Genomic DNA, 25947 nt, shown 5'->3' with positions numbered 1-25947 from the left:
TCTTAGAAAAGGAATGATAGCATATCCATCCACATTGGTGTGATCTACAAATTTCCGGCCCAAATGGAGGAACTAGACTGAGATCTGACTGAAGATGTCGAAAAGATGGGAATGAAGGGAGAGTTGGTGTTAATAGGATACATTAACCTGCCAGATAAGAATTGGAGTATCCTGTTTGCAGAACTGGCTAGAAGTAGAGAGCTTGTAGATGGTATTCAAGGGGCTTTGCTCAGACAGTTGGTGGTGGAATCTACAAGGGGAGGGGTGATACTGGACCTGGTTCTCACAAAGAGTGACAATATTTCTAATGTCCAAATGGGTGCCCACCTGAGCACCAGTGATCATCAGATGATATGGTATGATTTAATTGGCAAGGTGGAGAGTTGTCACACAAAGCTCAAAGTCCTGGATTTCAAAAATATCAAATTTGGTAAAACGGGAAAGGACAGAAGTGGAAGAACAGTGGGTTAAACTAAAAGGAGTCATAAAAAGAACAACAAATCTTTATATAGGGAAGGTAAATAAAAGCAAGAAGAAAAAGAAACCAAGATGGTTCTCCAACGAGGTAGGTGAAAAAAATAGAGCAATGAGGAAGGCCAGAAGTGGAATTGTAAGTTTAAAAGGGGTGTGGAGAGGGACAACAAGAGAGCAGAAATGTTAAATAAATCCTTCTGTTTAGTGATCATTGAAAAAGACCTTGGAGAAGGACTGCTGGTGGTCGGCAAGGGTATGGATGGGAATGAGTTAGTACAACACCATCAATGGAAGAGAGTATTTGTATGGAACTTGAGAAACTAAAGATGGACAAAGCCAATAGGCTGGATGGAAGTACATCTAAGGATACTAAGGGATATCGCATTCCCACCTGCAGGATCAAACCTGGTTCTATGTTCCTAAGTTAGTTGTACTTGTCATATGTTATAACTGATTTTGAAATTGGCTGCCGAGCCAAAAGCAACCAAACGATCATAGATGCAGATTGGGAACCTGATGGCCTTAAATTCAGGTGGATAACCAGATGGCCCTGCATGCAGCATAAGAAACCATGTGGTCCAAGACGCAGTGTGGCAATCAGATGGCCCTATGTCCTGTCATTGCTGGTGTCTGTGCTATTTTATGAGGAATATGAGAGGGGTGCTTAATAGTTGGTGAGGATAGATGAGAGGGGTGCTTAATAGTTGGTGAGGATAGATAGACCACACAGGGGCTTAATGCCGTGGGCCAACCAATGGACAGCAGGGGGTCCTGTTAACAGGTGCCCTTTAGGACAAGCAGACTTACTGCATTTTCCTAGGAACAAAAGAGGTGAGGGGGACAGGGAAAGAGACAGAGAGGAGCTATGGGGCTGGAGGGAGATGGGCTGAGAGAATGCAGAACAGAGAAAGCTAGCTGGCAAATGGAAATAGATGTAAAAGGAAGGTCTGGGAGAGGAACTGAAAGAAGGAATTCTGGCTAGGAGAGGAGGAGAGAAACTTAGGGGATGAGAAGGATTGAGAAAGGGGAAATGGGTTGCGAGAACAGAGGAGAGGACAGAGTCAGAGGGAGGATGTTACCTGCAACAAGCTAAGGAGCTGCCATAGGTGTGAGAATGTGGTGTGCCACCTAGGATTTGCTTCGATTGATTGGGGGATTGTGGGGTACCATTCCCCCTTGTGCTGGAGTATAGCCTAGTGGTTAGAGCAGAGGCTATAAACCAGGAGACAGCATTCGAGTCCCGCTCTCGCTCCCTGTGACCTTGGACAAGTCACTTTACCCTCCATTGCCTCAGGTACAAAATTATATTGCAAGCCCTCTGGGGATAGGGAAATACCTACAGTACCTGAATGTAATCCACTTTGAAGCGCTGTAAAAAGTGGAATATAAATCTAAATTTATTTAGAGGTTTTTATATACCGATATCCGTTTGCACATCGTATCGGTTTACACAGAACTAAGAGAGCGACACCAGGTAACAAGGTGAGGCTTTTACAAGGAACATGGAACAATTGGTTACAAAGGCTTATATAAGGAACCTGGTGTAAAATTGATTATATAAGGAGGCGGTATTTACATTTGACGTTGAGCAGTAATGGCAGAAAGAAAAAGGGTTGATTAACTGTATAAATAATAGAGGCAAAAGCAGATAGCAAGGGTAGAAATGGACAAGAGGAAGAGCATATCAATATCATGGTGATAAAATTAAATACATAAATAAGTTCTGCAGGTCCACTGAAGGACTTGCCATCTACCCTTCAGACTTGTTCAGTAGATCATTGGAGACAGGTGTGGTTCCACGAAACTGGAGATGAATGGTTGTGGTTCCTCTTAACAAAAGTGGTAACAGAGAGGAGGTTGGAAACTACTGACCAAGGCACCTTACCTCAGTGGTGGGAAAATTAATGGAGATAGTACTGAAGGAAGAAGATCCTAGGTGGCATGTTTTTACCAGAGCCACGTCATATCAAACAGCTCTGATTTTTTTCACTTGCGACTAGAGAATTAGATCAAGGCTTTACACTGGGTGTAATTTACGTGGATTTCGGCAAAGCTTTCGATACTGACCCACATAGGAGACTCATGAATAAACTGAGCAGCTTGAGAATAGATTCCAAGGTGGTGGAATGGATTAGAAATTGGTTGAGTAACAGATGGACAGAAGGCGTCGGTACGTGGAATTCAGAAAGAGGTGATTTGGGGAGTGACTCAGGGATTGGTCTTGGGGCTGGTTCTGTTCAGTATCTTTGTGAGCGATATTGTGGAGGGGTTAGAAGGAAAAGTTTGTCTTTTTGTGGACGACTCAAAAATATGCAACAGAGTGGACACACCTGATGCAGTAGTCAGAATGTGAAGTGACCAAAAGAATGTTGAGGAGTGGCCAAAGGCTTGGCAGTTAGGATTTAATGCAATAGAGGTGCAGGGACGAGTCATGTATTTTGGGTACAAAAATCCAAAAAAACTGTATGTGATTGGGGGCAGGGGAAGCTGATGTGCATTGATTTAGGACAAAGACCGTAGAGTGATAGAATCTGATGATCTGAAGGTGGCAAAACAGAGCAACGAGGTAGTGGCTAGAGCCAGAGGGGTACTAGGCTGCAAAGAGAGAGGGAGGCATAACCATAAAAAAAAAAAGTTGAGGTGATTAATGCCTTCATATGGATCTCACTTAGAATACTGTATTGAGCTCTGGAGGATATAATCTGGAAAAGGGTGGGGATAAGCTAGAGGCGGTCCAGAGAAAGGTAACTAAAATGGTATGGGGACTGTGCCAACAAATAAATGAGATGAGACTTCAGGACTTGTACATGTATACCCTAGAGGAGAGGAGAGACCGGGGGGGGGGGGATATAACACAGGCATTTAAATACATGAAAGATATAAACACACAAATAAACCTTATCCAATGGAAAGGAAACTGTAGGGGTTGAACAGTTTGAAGCTATAAGGAAGTAAACTCGGGAACAACATCAGAAAATATTTTTTCACAGGAAGGATGGTGGATGCATAAAATGCCCTCCTGGAGGAGATAGTGGAGTCGCAGATGAGAGCAGAATTCAAAAAAGCATTGCAATAGATAAAGATGATCCCTTATTGGCAAAAAGATGGCCAGGATGTTCAGCAGCGTGGCCCTGCCATTGAATATACCCGGGTATCTAATAGCTGGATATGTTTATGCAGCCAGCCTTAGACCTGCTGAATGGCAGGTCTCTCTCTTTTCCAGCTAACTTAGCTGGATAAGGCTGAATATTAGTACTTTTCCGACTAGTTAGCTGGATAACTAGCTCCACCCTAGAATGCCCTGTCCCACCTCTCACTTAGCCAGCTAATTATTTATTGACCAAATATTGAAACACTTGGCACTTATCCAGACAAATCTGAACTTATCCGTCTCTAAGTGGTGCTAGACAGTGGCCCATGGGGTAATATGCATAGATCAGTGGTCCAACCCAAAACCACATTCTGGGTCATTGCAGTCTTTTTCTGATGTCAATTACCATGTGATGTGTATGATATTCGGTATTTATGTTCAATCTGTTTTATTGTTTTAACAATTAAAGCATACATTACAGCATAGTTATACGCAGAGATGTGGGCCATTTCAGATCTCTACACATGAAAAGACTTACCGTAGAATAAAACAACTATATATATCTTAACAGTAACCATAGATATAAATCTCCCAGCCCTCCCTCTCCAGATATTCATTTTTTTATTTTTATAATTGTATTGCTAATGTGCATGTTTTATTTTTATTGGGCGCTGAGTTTAAATAGGTAACCTATACATTTGATAAATAGTATAGTAACCAGGACATATCAAGGTCTCTTAGTAATGTTGGTTAACCACTATCCATTTTTTAATATTTCATACAGGAGGCAATAAAAATGGGATGGCTTTATCAAACTTCTTTTCTGTTGTTTCTGAGGTGGAGCTGTTGAGCTGATTATAATCTGCTTCGTTTGGTAAATAATGGAAAAGCGTTTGCCCCGTGGAAGAATATAGCGACCTCCCGGTGGCAATATTGTTCTCAGCCTTTGCCCCCTAAAATTGTTAGAACAGTAAAGTCAGCCTTGTACTCGATTGTATTAACGCTCTGTACTCCCTGCATTTGTATGACACTGACTATAATGCTAATGAGGCTTTGGAAAGAGTCACAGATAATTTACTGTATCGGTCGGATTCTGGTATGAAAAGAAATCCCTTTTTAACCGAGACATCTATTGATTCACAATCTGTGTGTGTGTGTGTGAGTGTGAGTCTGTGTAGGTAAAAGAAATTACATCTCTGTCTGTCTGGTTTACAGTTGACTGGTCTGTAAAAATGTTCCCTTTCTGTTTCCTCAGCACACTGGAAGGATTTTATGTGGATGACGCCCTGCAAGGGCAGGGAATCTACACCTATGAGGATGGCGGGGCCCTTCATGGTACCTACATGGATGGCGAGCTGAATGGAGCGGCTCAGGAATATGATACAGACGGGCGGCTGATCTTCAAGGGACAGTACAAGGACAACATTCGACATGGGCTCTGCTGGATCTACTTTCCAGTAAGCCGGCCTCGTTTACAGGCTTTATTACGCAAAAACATGGCGTTTGCTGGCTGGTGAGGACTCTGAGGCCTAGCCGGCCCACGTAATTTAAGAACCTGGCAATCACCCAAACACCAAGAAGATCCCATGCCACTGATGCAATTAACAGCAGTGGCTATTCCCTAAGTGATTTCTGTTGTGTTGCCTTAGGCCCTCCGGTATCCTTTCCCATCTCAAACGTAAATCCTCTGCACTTCTCCCATGCCGTTTTAAATTCTGTACTGTCCTTCTGTCCACTGGGAGACTATTGCCCATTCTTTCTGGGAAGAAATATTTTCTAGGGTTACTCCTGAGTCCACTCTCCTTGGAGTTTCAGACCACGACCTGTTTGAGAATTTCCTCTCCAGAGAGGTTTGCTCCTTGATTTATACCTTTAAACTATTTCAGTATCCCTGTCGTTTATTCCCTCTCTCTCAACTCATATGTTCCTAAGCCTCACCTCATAGTACTTTTGGTGCCGACCCTGCCCCGTTCCCTGGACTGTCTCTACTCTGTCTGTACCCTTTGGTGCAGGTATGGCCTCCAGAATTGGACCCTACTCCAGATGAGGTCTCACCAGTGACCTTTCCAGAGGCATTAGCACTTCCTTTTTTCTAACAGTTATAAGGGATGGACCAAAGGATCACAGTGTCACAGGTTTACAGATTACAGAGAGACCAATAGAAAGCGCCATTTTTCCGTGTCTGAACGTTTTCTTCATTTAAGTTGTGTTGGAACACCAGCACCGAGTCCGGCTTCATCACTGGCATTTATTAGGGGGCAGATAACTAACCCTAGGGCCCAGGAGATGATCCTTCTTCCCCAGCGGAGGACTCTGCACTGGAGAAGAGATGGGAAGGATGATGTGGAACCTAAGATTCACTCCCGGTATTTAGCGTGTACCCTGTCTCTTATAAAACAATCCCCTAGGGCAGGGGCTACACACGCATGGAGGAGTACTGGGGGACATATGCACTAGCAGTTGTAAATGTGCGTCCCTGTGCCATGCTAAAGCACGTGCTGTACCGATGATTTTCAAAGCAGACTTAACGAGCCTAAGTCCACGTTGAAAATTAGAGCTGAAGTCCATGTGTACAAAGTACTTCAGCCCTACAAGGGGCTATTATAAAATTGACTTTGGAAAAAGTACACTACTATTGTGCAAACAGTGCAAGTCGTTACCTCACAGGTAGATCTAGAGTCATAACCAGGTAATTTGGCCAAGTGAAAAACAGCGCCCTTACCCATTTCACAACAAACAGCGTCAAGAGTGGGGAGACTCTCTGATACATGTTTTTACACGATGCCCAAGGCTCGTACAAGGATATTAGGTGCCCTAAGCAAACCTTACAGCCACGCACTCCCTCCCACTCCTGTCATGCCCTCCCCACATACAATTAAAGATTACGCATTTATAATCACAGTGAGGTCCATATTCAGTCCCTGTCTGGATAGCAAAGGTAGCTGGATAAACTTATCGGCTAACTTTGGAGGTGTATTCAGTCGCACTAGTGAATATAGCTGGTTATCTTAAAATTAGCCGGATAACTTTAGGTTTGCTCTATGGCATGACCAGACGTAGCACATAAGTTATCCAGCTAACTCCGAACATCCGGCTAACGTAACGCTGCAGAAAATGTCCCGTATTTCCTGCTTAAAATTCCCGAAACAGCATAAAACTGCCCCCCCCCCCCCCCAGGTCCCTTGTTGTCTCCAGGAGGAACCATTACAGTGACGCCGAATAGCTGCACGAGAAATCCTGACACAAAACCAGTACTTCTGCTTTTATGTGGTTTTATTGCAAAAAAAAGCCAGTCTAGGATAGAGAGAAATACAACTCCCAGTTGCTCTGTCTATAATCACATGGACAGATCATGATATACTTTTCCTTAACGTCACACACACATACCTAGCCAATCAGTTTCTTGCTTCCGTCTTACCCCTTTCCTTTCCTCACACCATGGAAACAATCATGGATGGGGCTTATACCTCCATCCCAGATTACACTGATTATTATTAATCATCTGAGATAAGCTAATAAACGCCCTTTCTTCTTCCGCTTTATCTCCTATCCACCATCTTAGACCCCAAGGACAAAGTGCTCGTAGGTCCTCTGTGTTGGAGAGAGTACTGTAGGATGATTTCCATTTTTTTAACTAAAAAAAAAACCATGTTTACCCAAAAGACAGAAAGGAGAACTCTTGCTGGTTTCAGAATGATTTCATCCCAGGTGCGTTCTAATAATAAAGCATAATTTCAGGCTGTTCTTTCTTAATCTAATCATACGACTTAGACAAATGCAGTAAACACATAATTGCTTAGCTTTGCTCTCGGTGTCACTCTACTTAGCTGACCTTTTGTACAGAGATGTCAAGATAGCCAAACCGGATGCTCTTTTCATATCTGGATTCCACGACTCCTCCTCGAAACGCCCCCAGAATGCCCCAAAGTTATCCAGATAATAAGTGCCCAAATATGAATTTAGCCAGATAACCTCTAAGTTATCCGGCTAAATGCCTCTCAATATGGACCTCAGATTTTACGTGAAAAAAAAGGATATTCAAGGTACAGTCTTTGAGGTAAAACTGTCACTTACTATATGAATATTATATTTATATGCACTGCCGTAAATATAACCAGAAAACCCTGCAAAAAAGTGAAAAAGACACTTGAACCCATATGGTATTCGGCCTACTGAAACATGCTTTAGGCATGGGCTTGGCACTTAGAAAGCCATGAGAAAACAGAATTACAATAAACTTTCTATATCAAAACAGTACTAACTGCCAACACAGCAACAACCCTACCTATGAAAAGGCAACACTACAAATATTACAGTAGGCTCTAAAACAATACATCACTTTTTTAGGAAAAAACAGGACAAGCCAAGCTACTATAAATCCTTACAAAGAAAGTACATGGCAACAGAATATCCCACCTCAGTCACACATGCAGAACACAGACAGACCCTCAACTACAGAGTAAAGAGACCCAAAATATAAATACATATGTTCAGGTAAAAACTGAACTAGAAACTGCAACAAAACAAACTCTGTATGTAGTGCAAGAATGGAAAACCAGAAACATCACCATTCCTAATAAATATCATCAATAGTGGCAAAACCACACCAGTAAAAAGAACAATTCAAAACTGCTACAAATAGAATAACATCCAACAATTAAAAACTAATATAACAATTTTCCAAACACCAATAAAATATTTCCAAAAGAGACACATCAAATAACACCCAATAGTTAAAACTTATAAGGATTTTTTAAAAAATCCTCTGTTCTCCATATCTGGGAATTTTTCATTTCCAGATGCCCTGGGATTGTCATGGATTAGCATGCAGAGAGAAGGGGAGTTGTTGCGTACAGACTTTCTTTCTCCTCTCTCTCTCACACATGCACACACACACACAAGCTTGCTCGCTCTCTCTCCCGCGCACACACTCTCGCACACTCATGCACGCATGCACACACACACACACACATGCTCTCTCTCACTCCTCTTGAAGCAGCAGCAGTAATAGTCTCCTTCTTCACACCCCGCAGCAGATGGGAATGCTTCTTTTTGGGGCTGCGGGGCCTGACACAGCTCTGGCCTTGTGCTCCTTCCTGCAGGGCAGGCCGCGCCACTCCTCCTCCTCCTAGGGCCTTGCTGACCACATTGCTGATTCCGGCGAGGCCATGTCATTCCCGAAGGCAGCAGCAGGCGATGACGCCGGCATCACTATGGCACCCTTCGGATAGTGGCACCTGTGAGCAGAATCATAGTGGCCATAGGCACACAACGGCTCTGACTACTAGACCCATGCCCATTCGATCTGATTAGAGTTAATAAGGGTCTATGAATAAGACCCCTCCAGATTATGATGAATAATTCTCTCAGGAAAAGAGAATTTTCCAAAGCCCTAAAGATATCGTCAGTAAAACCAATATCGAAAAAGCCAGATTTGAATAGGAAGATTTTGGGAAATTATCATCCATTTTCAAATCTTTCTTTCTTTCCCACCTGAATTGATGTAAAGGGCAGTGTTTATTCAGGCATACATAGATGGTTGTGGTATTTTAGATGCTTGGCAGTCTGGTTTCAGACACATCCATAAGCACAGAATGTACAATGGCAGTGATCTTGGAGGATTTACGGTTGAATATGGATACGGGGATAGACTCAATGCTACTCATCTTTGATTTACTGCACGCGCTGCCTTCGATATGGTGGATCATGCAGTCTTGCCCATCGGCCTTCCTCTAAAAGGATCACAGGATCTACCTTGTGATGGTTTTATACTTTGGGTTCAGATACCTCCAGGTTATTTCCACTGCATCGCGGAGTCTCACAGGGGACTTTGCTTTCACCTGCGGCAGTAGGTAAAATGATTTCCAGGTGTGATATGTTATCAGTTCTTCACAGATGGTGCTTCTTTGGGCGATAATCATAATGCATGCTTAGATGCTTTGAATACATATTTAGCGTTTGCAGTAGTGGGACTCAAGCGGTGGAATATGTTGCCATTAGAGCTTCAGAAAATGCAGGATTTGGAAAGATTTTGGAAGAAATTGAAAACGCACTTTTTTCTTTATGGTTTTTCTTAAGTGGGAATAGCTATTAAGTCATGGCAACTATTGTTTAGGAGCATTGCATAAGAAAATTTTAGATGTTCGTCTGGTATGTTTGTGGTCTGCCTAGAACGGTTATGCCAGATTGGGCAGAATATAAGAAATTTTAATAAATAAATAGCAGCCATCACAGTTTGCATGCATGCTAACAAACTACAAGTACATTTTTCAAAGACAGAAGTACTCTGGATCTTAAAGAAGAGTCCTATAGATAAAAGGCCATTGGTAATCTTTAGATGAAGTGGTTATTACAGCTTTAGGGCAGTGTTTCCCAATCAGTCTGCCCTCAGCCCTGGAAAGGTTGCCACTGCCTGATGCTCAGATTCAGGCCCAACTCCTGGGCTCTGCTCCCAGCACTTCACAGGAACAAGAGGCATTAGCAGTGGCTCTTAAATGTGCAGGAGCTCGTTTCTGAGAACGTTTGTTTCCTGGCTGCAGTCTGAGCCCCGGAGTGTGGTAATTAACAGGCAGCAGGCAGGGCGCAGTGATTGGGCCTTACTTTGTGCAGCGTACACATTGCGTGCAGCATCTTCTCATCCTCCCCCCTTTCAATCCTTCCAGCCTCTGTCTTATCCCCAGGCTGAGTGAGACGGGGAGAGTGTGCACTGACTGCTGGATGTGACTCACAAGGAGCTCTGGCAGCCAGAGTAACTAACATACGGGCCAATATAGTAAAAGTCAGGCCACTCTCCTGTGCGCACGATTCTGTATTCAAATGAGGGCCTGTGGCAAAAAGAGGCGCTAGGGACACTAGTGCGTCCCTAGCGCCTCTTTTTGGATAGGAGTGGCAGCTGTCAGCGGGTTTGACAGCCGACGCTCAGTTTTGCCGGTGTCTGTTCTCAAACCCGCTGACAGCCATGGGTTCGGAAACCAGATGCCAGCAAAACTGAGCGTCCGGTTTTCAACCTGCGAGCCGATTTCAAATTTTTTTTTTTAACTTTTTCTAACTTTTGGGACTTCCGACTTAATATCGCCATGATATTAAGTCGGAGGGTGCACAGAAAAGCAGTTTTTACTGCTTTTCTGTGCAGTTTCCCGGTGCCCGGAGAAATTAACGCCTACCTTTGGGTAGGTGCTAATTTCTGAAAGTAAAATGTGCGGCTTGGCTGCACATTTTGCTTTCTGAATCGCGCGGGAATACCTAATAGGGCCATCAACATGCATTTGCATGTTGCGGGCATTATTAGGTTCGGGGGGGTTGGAAGCGCGTTTTGGACGCGCTATTACCCCTTACTGAATAAGGGGTAAAGCTAGCGCGTCCAAAACGTGCGTCCAATTGCGGGATAACAGTGCACTGTATCGGCCCGTAGGTCAGCTGCCCCCACTACAATGACTTCTCCCTCCTGCACTTGAATATAAAGGGAACTGAGTTTGTTTCCATCGCCTCTCTCCTTTTGTTTTAAACAATAGAAGAGAGACTGGTGGGATTTTCAGTGGTGCCGTACCTCTTCTTTTGGCTGTGAGTCCTCACCATGTCCACACTGCCTCCCCTGTGGAATTTGGTACACCCACAACTTTTTTGTTAACGCGGGCATGGCTTGGAAAGATTGGAAAATCCTGGTTTAGGTCTCAAAATTGACTCTAAATTATCTTTAAAGATCCATACTCGGAGACATGTAGCCAGTTAAATTTTAGCCGGATATCTTATTATCTGAATAACTTAGGAGAGTTCTGGGAGCCCCTCAGCCACAGCGCATCAGAGAGTGGAGCCAGAGTCCGGTCAGTAATGAGTTAGAGAAGCCGCTCACAGGACCCTCCGCCAGGGGGTGAGGGAGAGGGAAGATGATGACGATGATGATTATGATGCCAGAAGTGAGGGAGAGGGCAACTGATTCAAGGATTGAAGGGAAAGGGAACAGAAGGTGATTGGCATGGGGAGTGGAGGGAAAGGGAAGAGAAAGTGATGATGCCAGGGAATGGGGAGAGGGAATTGATGATGCCAGGGGGTGAAAGAGAGGAGTGGAGGAAGAGGGAAGGAGATGATGCAAGGGGAAGGGAGAAGGTGAAAATGCCAAGGGCTGGGGGGAGAGGGAAGAGAAGAGAAAGTGATGATGGAGAAGTGGGTGATGTGCCACAACAAAGTGACCCCTGTGCCAGGTGTGCCATGAAATAAAAAAGGTTGGGAACCACTGATTTAGCGAAACCATCTTCTCTCAGGGGTGCCCAAGTACCTGGGGGGGTTTCTTGTGTTGGCAATGGGTCGTGAAAGCCTCAGATGTACTTCCATGATAGGAGGATCACTTGCATGGCAGACTTAACATTTCAGAACTCGTTAAAGGGACAGAAGTCTTCATCTTGTTGATATCAGTGTTTTTGCTCTTTAAGTTTAAAAGGGAATTATGCTCAAAATTCAGGGTGGTTCATTGTTCAGTCCAGTGAAAGCACCCTGTGGCTGGACCTTGCTTATTAGGAGCTAGATCAAAATAAAGAGGGCTCTGCTGCTGAAAGCATCCATTTAGTCTTTCAGCAGTACCTACCAAAGATTTCAGTAGGTTTCAGTTCTTGTGGAAAATGGAGGAACATGATGACGTGTCTGCTGCTGGCACAATTTGAATGTTCCTTGTAGCAACAGGGAGACATTGTCTAGGAGGTAACGCAACTCATGTCCCACTACCGAGGAGGTGTTTCCAGCTGGCTGAACCTTTAACCGGCCTTGAATTTTGAGCAGGAGGGTTCCCATGACACAGTCATTAGCCCATCGTTCACTCTAGGCTCTTCTGTTTTCTTGCTACCATCTGAGTTTTCTTTGGGACACTTTCTAACCAGGATGGAGGAAGCCTCGTAGGAGACGTCAATGAGGATGGAGAGATGACGGGAGACAAGATAGCCTACGTGTACCCTGATATGAGGATCGCACTTTATGGAACGTTCGTAGACGGGGAAATGATAGAAGCAAGACTGGCAACCCTCTCATCTCTAGAAGAGGGGAGGCCTTATTTTGAACTGCTACCAGATAGTAAGTCCAATTGATTTATGAAAGATTATTCTAATCAAAAAGAGCTGAAAATCTGCTATATGCATCTTGAGCAGTCTCCCACTAAAAACGGACTATTTTTTTTTGATAAACCTGAAACCGTACTTTGATCAATCCCTCTTCAGTCTGTCTTCATTTTCATTTTGAATATTTATTTATTTTTATTTTTTATATACCGGTGTTCCTGTATGAAATACAAATCACATCGGTTTACATTGAAACAATGAAAAAGAATTCGCCTGGAGACGGTACATGGAACAGGGGGTACAAAAACTTGGATAGGGGGAACTATTCTAGCTTAAATTATGGATTGGATCATAAAACAAAACAAACAGATATCAGTATAGAGTAAACTGTACATTGATAATGGGGAGTAGATGAAAAATGCCGCTTGTAAGAGTAACAGTCAGAGACTTGCGGCAGTGTAATACTAGTAGGGTACATCGTGTCTAGAATGACCTTAATTAGTTCAGAAAGTGAGAATAAGCAGAGAAACTTGCTTGCTGGATATGAACCAGGGGCTTATGATCCTGGAAAAGCTTGGTGGAAGAGCCAAGTTTTGAGATTCTTTCTGAAAATCTAATGACAAGGTTCTTGTCGGATGTCTGGAGGGAGCACGTTCCATTGTGTGGGGACTGCTGTAGATATGGCGCATTTCCGAAGGGAGGATTTTGCTGGGGGGGCATAGAGAGTGCCCTTGTATGCTCCTCTGATAGGTCTGGTTGATGTATGAGGACGCAGTTGGAAGCTTAGATGGAGCAGGGAGATGTTGTGACTGGCTTTGTGGATAGTTGTGAGAACTTTAAAGAGGATCCTGTGTTTAATGGGCAGCCAATGGAGGATCTTAAGGATGGAGGTGATGTGTTCTCTTTTGTTAGTATTGGTAAGAATTCTGGCTGCGGAGTTCTGAACCATCTGGAGAGGTTTGATAGTGCTGGCCGGGAGACCAAGCAGGAGCGAGTTGCAATAGTCTATTTTAGATAGGATGATGGCTTGTAGAACCATACGGAAATCGTTGAAGTGAAATAGTGGTTTCAGCTTTCTAAGGACTTGCAGTTTGTAGAAGCAGTCCTTAGTGGTGGTGCTTACAAATTTTTTTAAGTTTAGCTGGTTATCTAGAATGACTCCTAGATCTCTCACATGAGGAGTTTGATTTAATTTTGGTATGGTTGATAGGAGGGTGTCAGTTGGGTTGAAAAGCCCATTGTTGTCATCTTGTGAGATGATTAGGATCTCCGTTTAGTTGCTGTTAAGGATGAGGTTGAGGCTGGAGAGCAGATGATTGATCAATTGCAAGCAATTGTTCCAATGAGTCATAGTTTTATGTAAGGATTCTGTGATCGGGATGAGAATTTGTATGTCGTCCGCGTAGAGGTAGTGAGTCAGTTTTAGATTTATGTCTGCTAGGGACCTTCGTTTTCAATTTTTATTTTCTTTTTCTTGGGAATTTCAATGTTATAACAAAAAAAAAAATCAATGGAAAAATGACTTTTCCACTGATTTTTCTCTTGTGAGTTACAACAAAGTCATTTTTCCACTGCTTTTCTTTTTTATTATTAAAACATTGAAATTCCCAGGAAAACTGAAAACAAAGGTTCCTACTCGTAATGTGGAGACAACATTCACAGGCCCTGGGTGGAGGGAGTCTCAGCAATCAAATTAACAGTGACACCTGTTAATTGAGTGATTAGGCTCTGGGTCCATGCCTACTATGCTGAAGAGGGAGCGGGGGTGTGTGGCCTCTGGCAGAAGACTGTCGTTGTGAAAGCTGGGTTAAGTTGGGAGGCGATGGAAATAAGGAAAAATTCTCTGGGCAGTTGCAAATGAAGGCTCAAAGTGCCCATAGTCCAGGGTGACCAACTCCGATACTCGAGAGCCACAAACAGGCCTGGTTTTCAGATATCCACTTTATACATGCTGACTTTACACATGGTTTCAAAGAGAGATTCTGCTCATGCTTTCTCTTCGTACCAATGGACTTTATACCAAGTTTCAAAGAGAGTCTGCTCGTGCTTTCTCTTTATACGCGCGGACTTTAGAACAGGTTTCAAAGAGAGACTGCTCGTGCTTTACCTTTCTACCTGTCGGGCCGATGCAGTAAAGTGCGTGGGAGAGCCGGCGCTCCGAGGCAAGCGCCCGCTCTCCCGACGCGCGCCCAGGCCACTCTCCTGGGCGCGCGATTCACTATGCAAATGAGGGCCCGCGCTAAAAAGGAGGCGCTAGGGACACTAGCGCGTCCCTAGTGCCTCCTTATTGGCAGAAGCGGCGGATGTCAGCGGGTTTGACAGCCGACGCTTAATTTTACCGGTGTCGGTTGTCAAACCTGCTGACAGCCACTTGTTTGGAAAACGGACGCCGGCAAAATTGAGCGTCCATCTTCCATCCCGCAGGCAGATTTTTTTTTGTTTGTTTTTTTTTGGGGGGGGGGGTGGGCCTCGGACTTAATATCGCCGGCAGAAATTAACGCCAGCCTTCGGGAAGGCGTTAATTTCAGAGAGTAAAATGTGTGGCTTGGCTGCACATTTTACTTTCTGTATCGCGCAGGACTAACTAATAGGCTCATCAACGTGCATTTGCATGTTGTGGGTGCTATTAGTTTCGGGGGGGGGGTGTGTTGGCTGCGCATTTTCCACGCGCTATTACCCCATATTGTATAAGGGGTAAAAATAGCGCATCGAAAACGCATGGCCAAACGAGGGCTAACGGTGGGCTTGGCCGAACGCACCATACTGCATGGGCCCGTGTGGAATTTACACCTGCTTTTTCTGCAGATAAACATTTGGAGGAAAATAACACGTGTAGACTTGGAAATACAATCTAGGCATGTTGTTTTCTGATTCCACCCAAATCCCCACCCCTCCCCCCAGCAATGCCACCTCTAAATTCAGCTTAGATGGACCCTTGTTCTGGAACACCGCGTGTACGTATAGCTCTATTATCAGACTGGCAATCTGCATGCGGACGTTGCTAGTTAACTTTTGAAAACGTTATTCCTGATGGACGTCAGTCTAATGAAAGAGAAGGAAATGTGGAGATGGTTGATTTTCTAATTGCATTACTGATTTCTCTCTTTTAGACTCTGTTTACAACTTTGATAAATCTACTTCATCTTGCATTTCTACAAATACACTTCTTCCCGATCCGTACGAGTTGGAGCGGTAGGTGGACTGCCTTTCCCTAAATGTCCTGAATTCCTCCGTAGCGTTCTTGCCTGCACTTCCTGTACCCAGCCAGATATTGGGGACATCACTGACAGAGGCCCAGTTTCCCCGAACCCGTGGGACCCTGAAGTTTCTGTAAGCTTTGAATGAGATCTGCGCTCACTAAAGCAGGGGTCCCGAGACCTTTAATGACAGGGGCCACACAAAACACTTGAAATGGCAGAGAAGGCCAGATGAAAATTTTATTAACCTCCTCCCCAGTGTTTCCTCTACTTCTATACTCTCCCCTCCACCCACAACCAATACCTCCTCTCTCTTCCCCTCTCCCCCACCATCACCTCCTCTCCTTCCCTCCTCCTCCCACCATCACCACAGGTCTGACCTCGCTCCCCATTACCTGTAGGCCGCAGCCCTCCTTGCTTCTTTGTGGCTCCCTTCTTTTTCCAGTGGTGGCTCCTGGATCCGGCACATATTTCCTGTCTTCTGCTCCTTCTGTGCCTGCCCCATCTCACCTCTCCCATCTACTTTGTTTTCATGGGGGAAGGGGGAAAAGCATGACAGGCTTCAGGGCTTCAAAAATGTCAAGATTTAGTAGCCAGAAAAATGTTCTAGTTGCCAGCTAAAATACGGGATCAGAAATGTCTCATTTAACTTTTAGAGCAGGGTACTCGACAGCTTTTACAACATAGGAGTTGGTTTATTAACTGAAAAAGCAAGTTATAAATGATGTTATTAAACTACGTCTTAAAATCCCCATGGGGGGAACTTTGTGGGTCTGCAGACTGATTTTTGAAGGGAAAGTCCCCATGCTTTTTCCCTTTGGAAATTCAGGACAGGAGTATCTGCGGACTTTTTCAGCTACTTTACTGCAATGAAATCCCACTGCATAGATTGTCTTCCCCGCCCCATCCATTCCCTGTCCCTGTGTGCAATAAGTGCACCTGCTGAACAACTATTCTCCGCACGAGGAAGTTACCCACTGAACTACTCAGCAACCCGCGTGAATTCCTTTTGAAATTGTGCTCACAATGTTAAGCAATTGTAAATTGTCCAGAAATGTCATAGTTTAATTCTGCAAACTGTTATTTCCCTGTACGTACCAGGATCAGTCCAGACGGTGGGTTATGTCCCCCGTCCAGCAGATGGAGTCAGAACAGAGCTCGAGAGTGGCACCTCATATGCTAGCGCACCCTCTGCTGGAGCTCAGTATCTTTCTGACTCCAGCAGATGCGAGTTGGGGAAATCAGGATTTCCCAGGGGGACAGGTTTTCTTCTTTTCTTTGGCTCTCTTTTGAGTTCTTCCTGTCATCTTTGTTCCTCTTTGCAAGGTTGGATCAAGTTATTCTAAAAAAAAAAAAAAAAAAAAAAAAAGTAAATAAATTGCTGTTCACGTTGATTTTTGAGGAGGCGTTTCTTCGAGCTCTATTCTGCCTCCTCCTGCTATTCTGTACTTGCGCGTTGGGGTAAGTGGGTTTTTCCCTTTGTGTTTTGCTTGCTTTACAGCTGAGTTGGCCGGTGGCTCCGGCTCCTACGCGCGAGTGCTGACAGTCCCGCGGCCCGGCACGTTTTTTCCTCGGGCCTGGGCGCACCGGCGGGGGGTTTTCCCGCCGGTGCCTACGGACTTGTTGGGCGGGTTGTGAAGGCCACTCCGGCCCCCCCGCGGTGCGATTTCCTTTCGGCCCCCCCCGAGGCGGACTTTCGTCGCGGCATTCGATGCCGCGCTTCTCGAGGTGCGAGACCTGCGGAGAGCAGGGGTCTCGTTTCTCGAGGGAGGGGGTTTGCCCGCGCTGCCTTCCCGAGGAGGAAGGCGCCGCGCACGGCACGGGTGCGCTCCCGACCCCCCTCTCCCCGTTGCCCGGGAAGCGTGGGCCGGCCATTTCCTCGCCAAGGGCGGGAATGGCGGCCATTTTGGAGAGGGAGCTTGGCGCGGAAAACGGCCGGGAGGAGGATGCCGCGGCTCGGGGCGGCCCTCGCCTGCAGTGCAGCCCCGAGGAGGGCTTGCCGAATCGTCTGCCCCAGGAGCCCTCTACTTCTGGCGCGCCTCCCGGCATGCCATTTTTCTCCCCGGATTTTATTTTAAAACTGCATAGGGCTTATTTACAAGGCCTAGCAGATCCGGGGGGCGCTATGGCTGGACCGCCCTCTCCCAAGATCCCTAAGCTAGCTTTGCCGCCCACCGGGCCTCCGGGCCCGGCTGGGGCAGTCCCAGGAACCCCTGCTCTGCCATCCCCGCCGCGCGCTGTGGGAGCGGCTTCCACCCCGGGATTCGATCCCTCTGACCCTCCGGAGGCGCACGCGGATGGACAGACGGAAGGAGACGATCCGCGCGCCCTACGAATATTCCACAAGGAGGAGCTGCAGGATCTGCTGCAACAGGCGCTGCAGGAGCTGGATTTGGATCCACCGCCGGATCCGCCGGCGCCAGTGGCTCCAGCGGTGGCGACGTGCTCTAAGAAAGGGGATCCAGTCCTGGCCGCGCTCAGGCCTCGGGCGAAGGCGTTTCCGGTTCATGAGTCTTTTCTGCAACTGCTTACTGGAGAATGGGACGCCCCGGAGGCGTCCCTGAGGGTCTCCCGAGCCATGGAAAAATTGTATCCGTTGCCGGAGGATTTCTTAGATCTCGTCCGGGTCCCTAAGGTGGATTCGGCGGTCTCTGCGGTGACGAAGAGGACGACGATCCCGGTCACGGGCGGTACGGCCCTACGGGACACGCAGGACCGCAAGCTGGAAACGTTCCTCAAAAGAGTGTTTGAAGTCTCGGCCTTAGGCATGCGTGCCGTCATGTGTACCTCGTTGACTCAGAGGGCGAGTCTCCTCTGGGTTCAGCAGCTCCTGACGTCCCAGCAGCTGCCTCCGGAGGAGGCCGCTCAGGCGGACAGCCTGGAATCTGCCATTGCATACGGGGCGGATGCTCTGTATGACCTCTTCCGTGTCCTGGCCCGGTCCATGGTCTCGGTGGTGGCAGCTCGTAGGCTCCTCTGGCTTCGGAATTGGTCGGCGGACGCTTCTTCGAAATTGAGCTTAGGATCCCTCCCGTTCCGGGGGGAAGTTCCTCTTCGGCAATGAGCTGGATGAAATCATCAAATCATTGGGAGAAAACTCGGTGCATCGACTACCCGAAGACAGACAGCGGACTTACAGGCCGTTTGCTTCTTCCAGAACCAGAGCGAGGGCGCAGCGGCGTTTCAGGTCGTACCGACAGCCGGGACCTCGAGCCGCCCCCAACAGATCACAGCCGTGGTCGCGTTCCTTTCGCGGGCGGAGGCCCGCGAGAGACGGCTCGGGGCAGGGGAATCCCCCCGCCAAATCCACCCAATGATGCCAGGGTGGCCCACTCCTCCAGCCCGACCATCGGGGGCCGACTCACGGAATTCTTCGAGGAGTGGGCGAAGATCACCTCAGACCAGTGGGTCCTGGACGCCATCCGGCACGGTTACGCCTTGGAGTTTGTCCGCCCGCCACGGGACAAGTTCCTTTTCTCCCCGTGCGGCTCCGAGGCCAAACGAATGGCGGTTCAACAGACTCTGGACCGCCTTCAGGCCATAGAGGCAATTGTGCCCGTCCCCTTCGCCGAGGTGGGCTCGGGGCATTATTCCATCTACTTCGTAGTTCCCAAGAAGGACGGGTCGTTTCGCCCCATACTGGATTTAAAGGAGGTCAACCGGTCACTCCGGGTCAGCCGTTTTCGTATGGAGACACTGCGGTCGGTAATTGCCGCAGTGCACCGGGGGGAATTCCTGGCGTCCTTGGATCTGACGGAGGCGTATCTCCATATTCCCATACGTCCGGACCACCAGCGTTACCTTCGCTTCAAGATCCTCGGACAGCACTTTCAATTCCGGGCTCTGCCCTTCGGTTTGGCGACAGCCCCCCGGACCTTCACCAAGATTATGGTAGTGGTGGCGGCGGCCCTTCGCAAGGAGGGTATCTTAGTGCATCCCTACCTGGACGACTGGCTGGTACGGGCGAAGTCCTTCTCACATGGTCAGGCCTCGGTTGCCAGGGTCTTGGCGGTCCTGCGCTCCCTGGGCTGGGTCGTGAACCTTCCCAAGAGCTCACTCGTGCCATCGCAACGCTTGGATTTCCTGGGCGCGACTTTCGACACTCAGCAGGGCATGGTGTTTCTGCGTTCCGACAAGGCCCTCTCGTTAAGGGAGCACATACGTCATTTCGCGGCCTTGCCGGAGCCCACCGCTTGGAATTACCTGCAGCTCCTGGGAGTGATGGGCTCCACGATCGACATGGTGCCCTGGGCCTTTGCACACCTGCGTCCCCTGCAGGCGTCCCTGCTTTCTCGTTGGAAACCGGTCTCGCAGGAGTATCAAGTGATCCTGCCTCTCCCTCAGGCGGCTCGGGACAGCCTAAAGTGGTGGTTGGTTCCGGCTCACCTGGCTCGCGGCGTTTCGCTCGAAGTCCCCACTTGGGTGGTGGTGACCACGGACGCCAGTCTAGTGGGCTGGGGCGCCGTCTGCGATCGCAGCGCCACGCAGGGGCTATGGGCGCCGGAGGAGGCTCGGTGGCCGATCAACCGACTGGAGACCAGGGCGGTACGGCTAGCGCTCCGGCACTTCCTCCCTCTGGTTCGGAACAGGGAGGTGCGGATCCTTTCCGACAATGCGACCACCGTGGCCTACATCAATCGCCAGGGCGGAACGAGAAGCGAACACGTCTCCGCCGAAACCACGCTACTGATGGCATGGGCGGAACTACATCTCGTGCGGCTCGCGGCCTCGCACATAGCCGGGGTGGACAACATCCAGGCGGATTATCTCAGTCGGCAGCGCCTGGACCCCGGCGAGTGGTCCCTATCCGACGCCGCGATGAAACTCCTAGTTCAACGCTGGGGGATGCCGCGGGTGGACCTGATGGCGACGGCGTCCAATACCAAGGCCCCGCGCTTCTTCAGTCGCAGAAGGGAGCGAGGCGCGGAGGGAGTGGATGCTCTGGCACTCCCGTGGCCAGAGGACCAATTGCTCTATGTCTTTCCTCCCTGGCCCCTTGTGGGCAAGGTCATTCGCAGGATAGAAAGTCACAGAGGCCTCGTGATTCTCGTGGCTCCAGAATGGGCCCGACGTCCCTGGTTCGCGGACCTACTCCTACTGGCGGTGGATGGACCGATCCGGCTGGGTCACCTTCCCCGGCTCCTGCACCAGGGTCCTGTATTTTTCGACCAGGCAGAACTCTTTTGTCTTGCGGCATGGCTTTTGAGCGGCGGCGTCTCCGCCGCAGAGGCTACCCGGAGGCGGTGATCTCGACGATGCTTAAGGCCCGCAAGCCCTCCACGTCCGTGGCCTATGTTCGAGTGTGGAAGGTCTTCGAGGCCTGGTGTGCCGGTCGGGACGTCCGGCCCACGGAGGCGACGGTCGCACTAATCCTTCAGTTCTTGCAGGACGGACTGGACAAAGGTCTCGCTTTTAATTCTCTCCGCGTACAAGTGGCGGCTTTGAATATCTTAGTGCGGAACACGTCCTCGCTCCTGCTCCATCCGGACATCGCCCGGTTTCTGAAGGGGGTTCAACACGTCCGACCGCCGGTCAGGGACCCCTGCCCCTCGTGGAATCTTAATCTAGTACTTCGGGCACTGGCAGGTGCTCCATTCGAACCACTTCAAGGATCCACACTTAAAGACCTCACGATGAAGACAGTCTTTCTTCTAGCGATATGCTCCGCTCGGCGTATCTCGGAGCTTCAAGCGCTATCCTGCAGGGAGCCCTACCTGCGTATTTCGGATGCCGGGATTTCGCTTCGCACGGTGCCAGCTTTCCTGCCAAAGGTGGTGTCGTCCTTTCACTTGAACCAGACGGTTGAGATCTCGGCCTTTTCTCCAGAGGATTCTCGGACGCTTCGCCATCTGGATGTGAAGCGAGTGCTCCTCCACTACTTAGAGGTTACCAATGACTTCCGGGTATCCGATCATCTGTTTGTCCTCTGGTCGGGACCTAAGAAGGGTTCCGCCGCGTCGAAGACGACCATCGCCCCGCTGGATTAAGGACGCCATCTCGGCGGCTTACATTGGTTCTGGACGAGACCCACCCAGGGGAGTTCGAGCCCACTCTACTCGCTCGCAAGCAGCATCCTGGGCTGAATCTCGTTCCGTGTCTCCGCAGGAGATCTGTCGGGCGGCGACTTGGAAGTCGCTGCATACCTTTGCCAGGCATTATCGGTTGCACCTGGCGCCTTCGGGATCCGGTCTCTTTGGGGATCAGGTCCTCCGAGCAGGGCTTTCAGGGGCCCACCCGGTTTAGGGAAGCTTGGGTACATCCCACCGTCTGGACTGATCCTGGTACGTACAGGGAAAGAAAATTATTCCTTACCTGCTAATTTTCGTTCCTGTAGTACCATGGATCAGTCCAGACGCCCACCACGCTGGGATCTCAAGCTCCTGCTCGGGTTTTCGTCTGTATGGCTGTCTTGTTGGCTGCCTTTTCTTTCTTTCTTCCGCTAAGTTTCTTTCGGGGTTACAACTCCTCACAAGTTGACTGTTCCGACCTGAGTTGCAGGTCGTCTCGGTTATCGTTCTTGATGGTTTATTTACGTCAGGTTTCTTGATCCACCTTGTTCCTTACATTGCTATTTTCAGCTTTGTTATCCATGATACTGAGCTCCAGCAGAGGGTGCGCTAGCATATGAGGTGCCACTCTCGAGCTCTGTTCTGACTCCATCTGCTGGACGGGGGACATAACCCACCGTCTGGACTGATCCATGGTACTACAGGAACGAAAATTAGCAGGTAAGGAATAATTTTCTTATGTATCACAAAAAGAAACAAGATGGTTTTCTTGCTGAGGATTTTTTTTCATCGAGCTGTGGAATCTGTTGCCAGAAGACGTGAACAAGATGACGAGCATAGTGGGGTTCAAAAGAGGTTTGGAGACGTTCCTGGAGGAAATTTCCATAACACATTAATAGCCAGGTAGACAAAAGATAGTTATTGCTATCTCTGGGAGTGAGTAAGAGGAATTAGATCTACTTTATGGGATCCACCAGGTACTTGCAATCCAAACTGGCCCCTGTCAGAGACAGGATGCAGGCCTTGATGGACCTTCGTCTGACCCAATGGGACAATTCTTATATTCCAATCTTTCTTCATATGTGTCTTCTGAATCCTTTTCCAGTTTTCTTTCTATTTTACTTTTTCTTATCTTTGCCTTTTTCTTCCCCTTCATTCTTCATCTCTCTCTCCTCTTACACCTATTACTAACCTTTCTCTCCTCTCACTTCTTATTTTGCTCGTCTCACTTCTCATTTTGCTCTTCTCTACCCCTGTTTCTCAGCTGTCCAACATCCCTTCATTTCTCCCCTGACTTTCATTTTTGTCTCTCACCTCTTGTTCTCCATCCTCCATTTCCCTGTCTCCTACTCCTTCTCTTCCCCCCCCTCACTTTCTCTTCCTCTCAGCCTCTTGCATGCCTTTCCTCCCCCTCTCTGCATCTAAGCCCTCCAGTTCCCTGCCTCCAATCCTCAACCTTCCAGCTTTCCTTTCAGTCCCTCCCCACCTCCTCGTCTCTGTTTCCCTTCTCAGTCCCCCTTTTTATCGCCTTCCTTGACATTGGTCATCTCCCTCCAACTGTGAGCAGTAGAATCCACTATGGGCCACTGATTAAGCAAGTGCGCATATGCTGACCATCCCCGCAGTGCACCCTCTTTACTTGCTGTGCCTCTGCTGACAGCAGCCGGTTCTATAAGTAGAATTGGTGATAGGGCCATCGTGGGGACTCTCACAGAAGTAAGATGGTCACATGCATGTAGTCAGTGGTGCCTTGGAATGTTTTAGCTATTGCAGGCTTGACACAGAAAAAAGAGATTCAAATTCCCACCCTGTCCCGTCATTCCCTTTAGGGTCTACGTCGCTGAATCTCTTATTTCCAGTGCCGGAGAAGGACTGTACGCTAAGATAGCAGCTGGTCCCAATACAGTGATGTCCTTCTACAACGGAGTCCGCATTACACATCAGGAGGTGAGTGCACCTGTCGGGCAGTAAGGACGCCGCCCCCATCTCTTGCTTTCCACCCTTGGCAAATATAAGCTCAGAGGGTCTAGCTCGCATTTACAAAATAGATCCGCGTGGCTGAAAATGTTGTATATATCAAAACATTCACAGAGCACAAAACTTGTGGTATTTTAATGTGCAAAAATCATTTAGAATAAGAGATGCGAATAAAATGATTATCAGATCCCTGCAGTGGTCCAGCCTTACCGTTGGCTGAGCATCTGCTCTCAGAATCCTCCTTTCCATTGCTTCTGCTTGTCGCTGTGCTCTCGCCCTCTACAACACAGCCTTCCAGACCTTCCTGTTTGTTCCATTCTGTCTGTTGACATAATCCTGCATTTCCTGTGATCTCTTGCTGTATTGTTCATGCCTTACAAATATAAGGGTCAACAAGCAACTTGTGGGTGAGAGCTTTTTTTTATTCAACTAATTTGAAGCATCTGTGAGTGGCTTTCAAGAGCTCTGCTCCCTTCGTGTGGTCAGTAAAGAGCCGGCCCAGTTATGCTGGATTTAAAGTACACAGTCAGATGGGCAGGAGAAGATCTCTATATGCTAGGAAGTTGCAGGTTGCTTTACAGTTACACCTCGGTAAAGGAGAGGCTGCCACTCGACCAGCGAAACACCAATTCCAAAGTATCTGATCATCTGAATTTCAAAAGTTTTGTGTTCTTTGAAATTCCCTTCAGAGTACCCTGTTTGTGAGGTCGTTAAGAGAGTGATCTTTCCTTGATAAATGCTTTCCTATGGAGGTGTCACTTTGTTCTTCCCTGTAATTGGAATTTCAGAACTACACAGCAACACAAAAACATTTGAAATGAAGAGGATCAAATAGTTTGAAACCAGCCCGGAAGGACCTAAGAACCACCCTGGCTTTCTTACCCATTATCAGACACAGGCCCCCCCTGGAACTTGAATGTTTCACTGTCTGTCGCCGCCCCATCCCTTTACTGAGCTGTAAGCGTAATGCAGCCTGTAACTTCCTGACACAGGCAGACAACCTCACGCTTGGATCTGATGACATGCCTGCAGGCACGTTACACTTCAGGTACAGCATACATAGAAATCCAACAGAGCATAATAAACGTCTGCATTCTCAGGGGCCAATGCAAATGTTGAGCGCTGGCTTTCCTAACGCGTGCCCAGGCATCTCTCCTGGGTGCGCGATTCAATATCTAAATGAGGGGATTGCACTGTCAAGGAGGTGCTAGGGACAAATGTGTGCACAGGAGAGGTGGCTGTCAGGGGGGTTAGGTTAATTTCTGAGCATAAAAATGTGCAGGTCGGACGCGCACTTTTTTTTTTTTTTTTTTTTAGATCTGGGGAGAATAGCACATGGTCGTGCGCATCTTTTAATATCTACCCCTGTGCGTCCAAGTTAAGCAGCGCCATAGTGACCGTGCGCTTACCTCTGTGCACAAGTTGTACTATGCGCTTAGGTTTTCTGGGGTGCTCATCTTTGGGAAGTCTAAGTCTTGGGCGCCTAGTTAGGTGCCTAGGTGTGGGTCGCCTAAGTGTTGGGTGTCTAAGTTGGACGCTAGACACATGCCTCCAGCCACCACTCAGTGCACTGTCGGCTGTAATGGCGCCTATACCTAAGACTAAGCGCCTTTCTCTTTGCACTGCCTGTCATATCAGGGCATCTCAGCCAGGAGTGCCCGCTAACATTTCCAGTGCTGTTTGGAGGCTCAGGGAGAATTATCTTCCTCTTATTTCACTAAACCTGGTTCTTCCCTGCCGGCTGTAGGTCTGGGCAAAGACGACTCAGGTGGGGTGCTTGAATTTGGAACTCCCCTAACTTGTTCCTCAGCGAGGGACTGAGGTTCAGTGAGTACACGTCAGGTGCCTCCTGGTTTGGATACGTCTGCCTTTTCATGGGTAGAATTTTTCCAGGGCTTGCACTCTTTTTATTTTTTTCTTCAGGCGCAATCTTCAACCCTGTCCAATGCTTCCAGAGCAGAAAAGTGCAGGTAGGAACCTTGCTTGGCCCTTCTATTAAGAGCCGGCGTACTCCTAGAGCGGCAGCGGGACCTCCTGATAGAGATCCGGATGGCACGGATGATGACAACGATCCTAACTTTCTTGAAGATGGTGAAATTCATCCAGGATTAGAACCATATAGAAGTAAGCTATGGGTCTTTCATAAAGATAAACTGCCA

At 47.9% G+C, this 25947-nt stretch overlaps 1 protein-coding gene across 1 annotated transcript in view; it reads left to right on the top strand.

Annotated features, from left to right (window-relative positions):
- The window catches only part of SETD7 (SET domain containing 7, histone lysine methyltransferase), a 77388-nt gene that overhangs the window by 35631 nt on the left and 15810 nt on the right, over window positions 1–25947 (top strand). The window contains exons 3-6 of the mRNA XM_029596087.1: window positions 4821–5022; window positions 12433–12622; window positions 15717–15798; window positions 23641–23758. Of these exons, the coding sequence (XP_029451947.1) occupies window positions 4821–5022; window positions 12433–12622; window positions 15717–15798; window positions 23641–23758 (592 nt within the window). The remainder of the gene's footprint in view (window positions 1–4820; window positions 5023–12432; window positions 12623–15716; window positions 15799–23640; window positions 23759–25947) is intronic.

The sequence above is a fragment of the Rhinatrema bivittatum genome, chromosome 1 (genome assembly GCF_901001135.1).
Source record: "Rhinatrema bivittatum chromosome 1, aRhiBiv1.1, whole genome shotgun sequence".
NCBI classification, from domain to species: Eukaryota; Metazoa; Chordata; class Amphibia; order Gymnophiona; family Rhinatrematidae; genus Rhinatrema; species Rhinatrema bivittatum.
The sequence above is the reverse complement of the archived record's forward strand: the minus strand, read 5'-3'. Positions and strand labels throughout refer to the sequence as shown.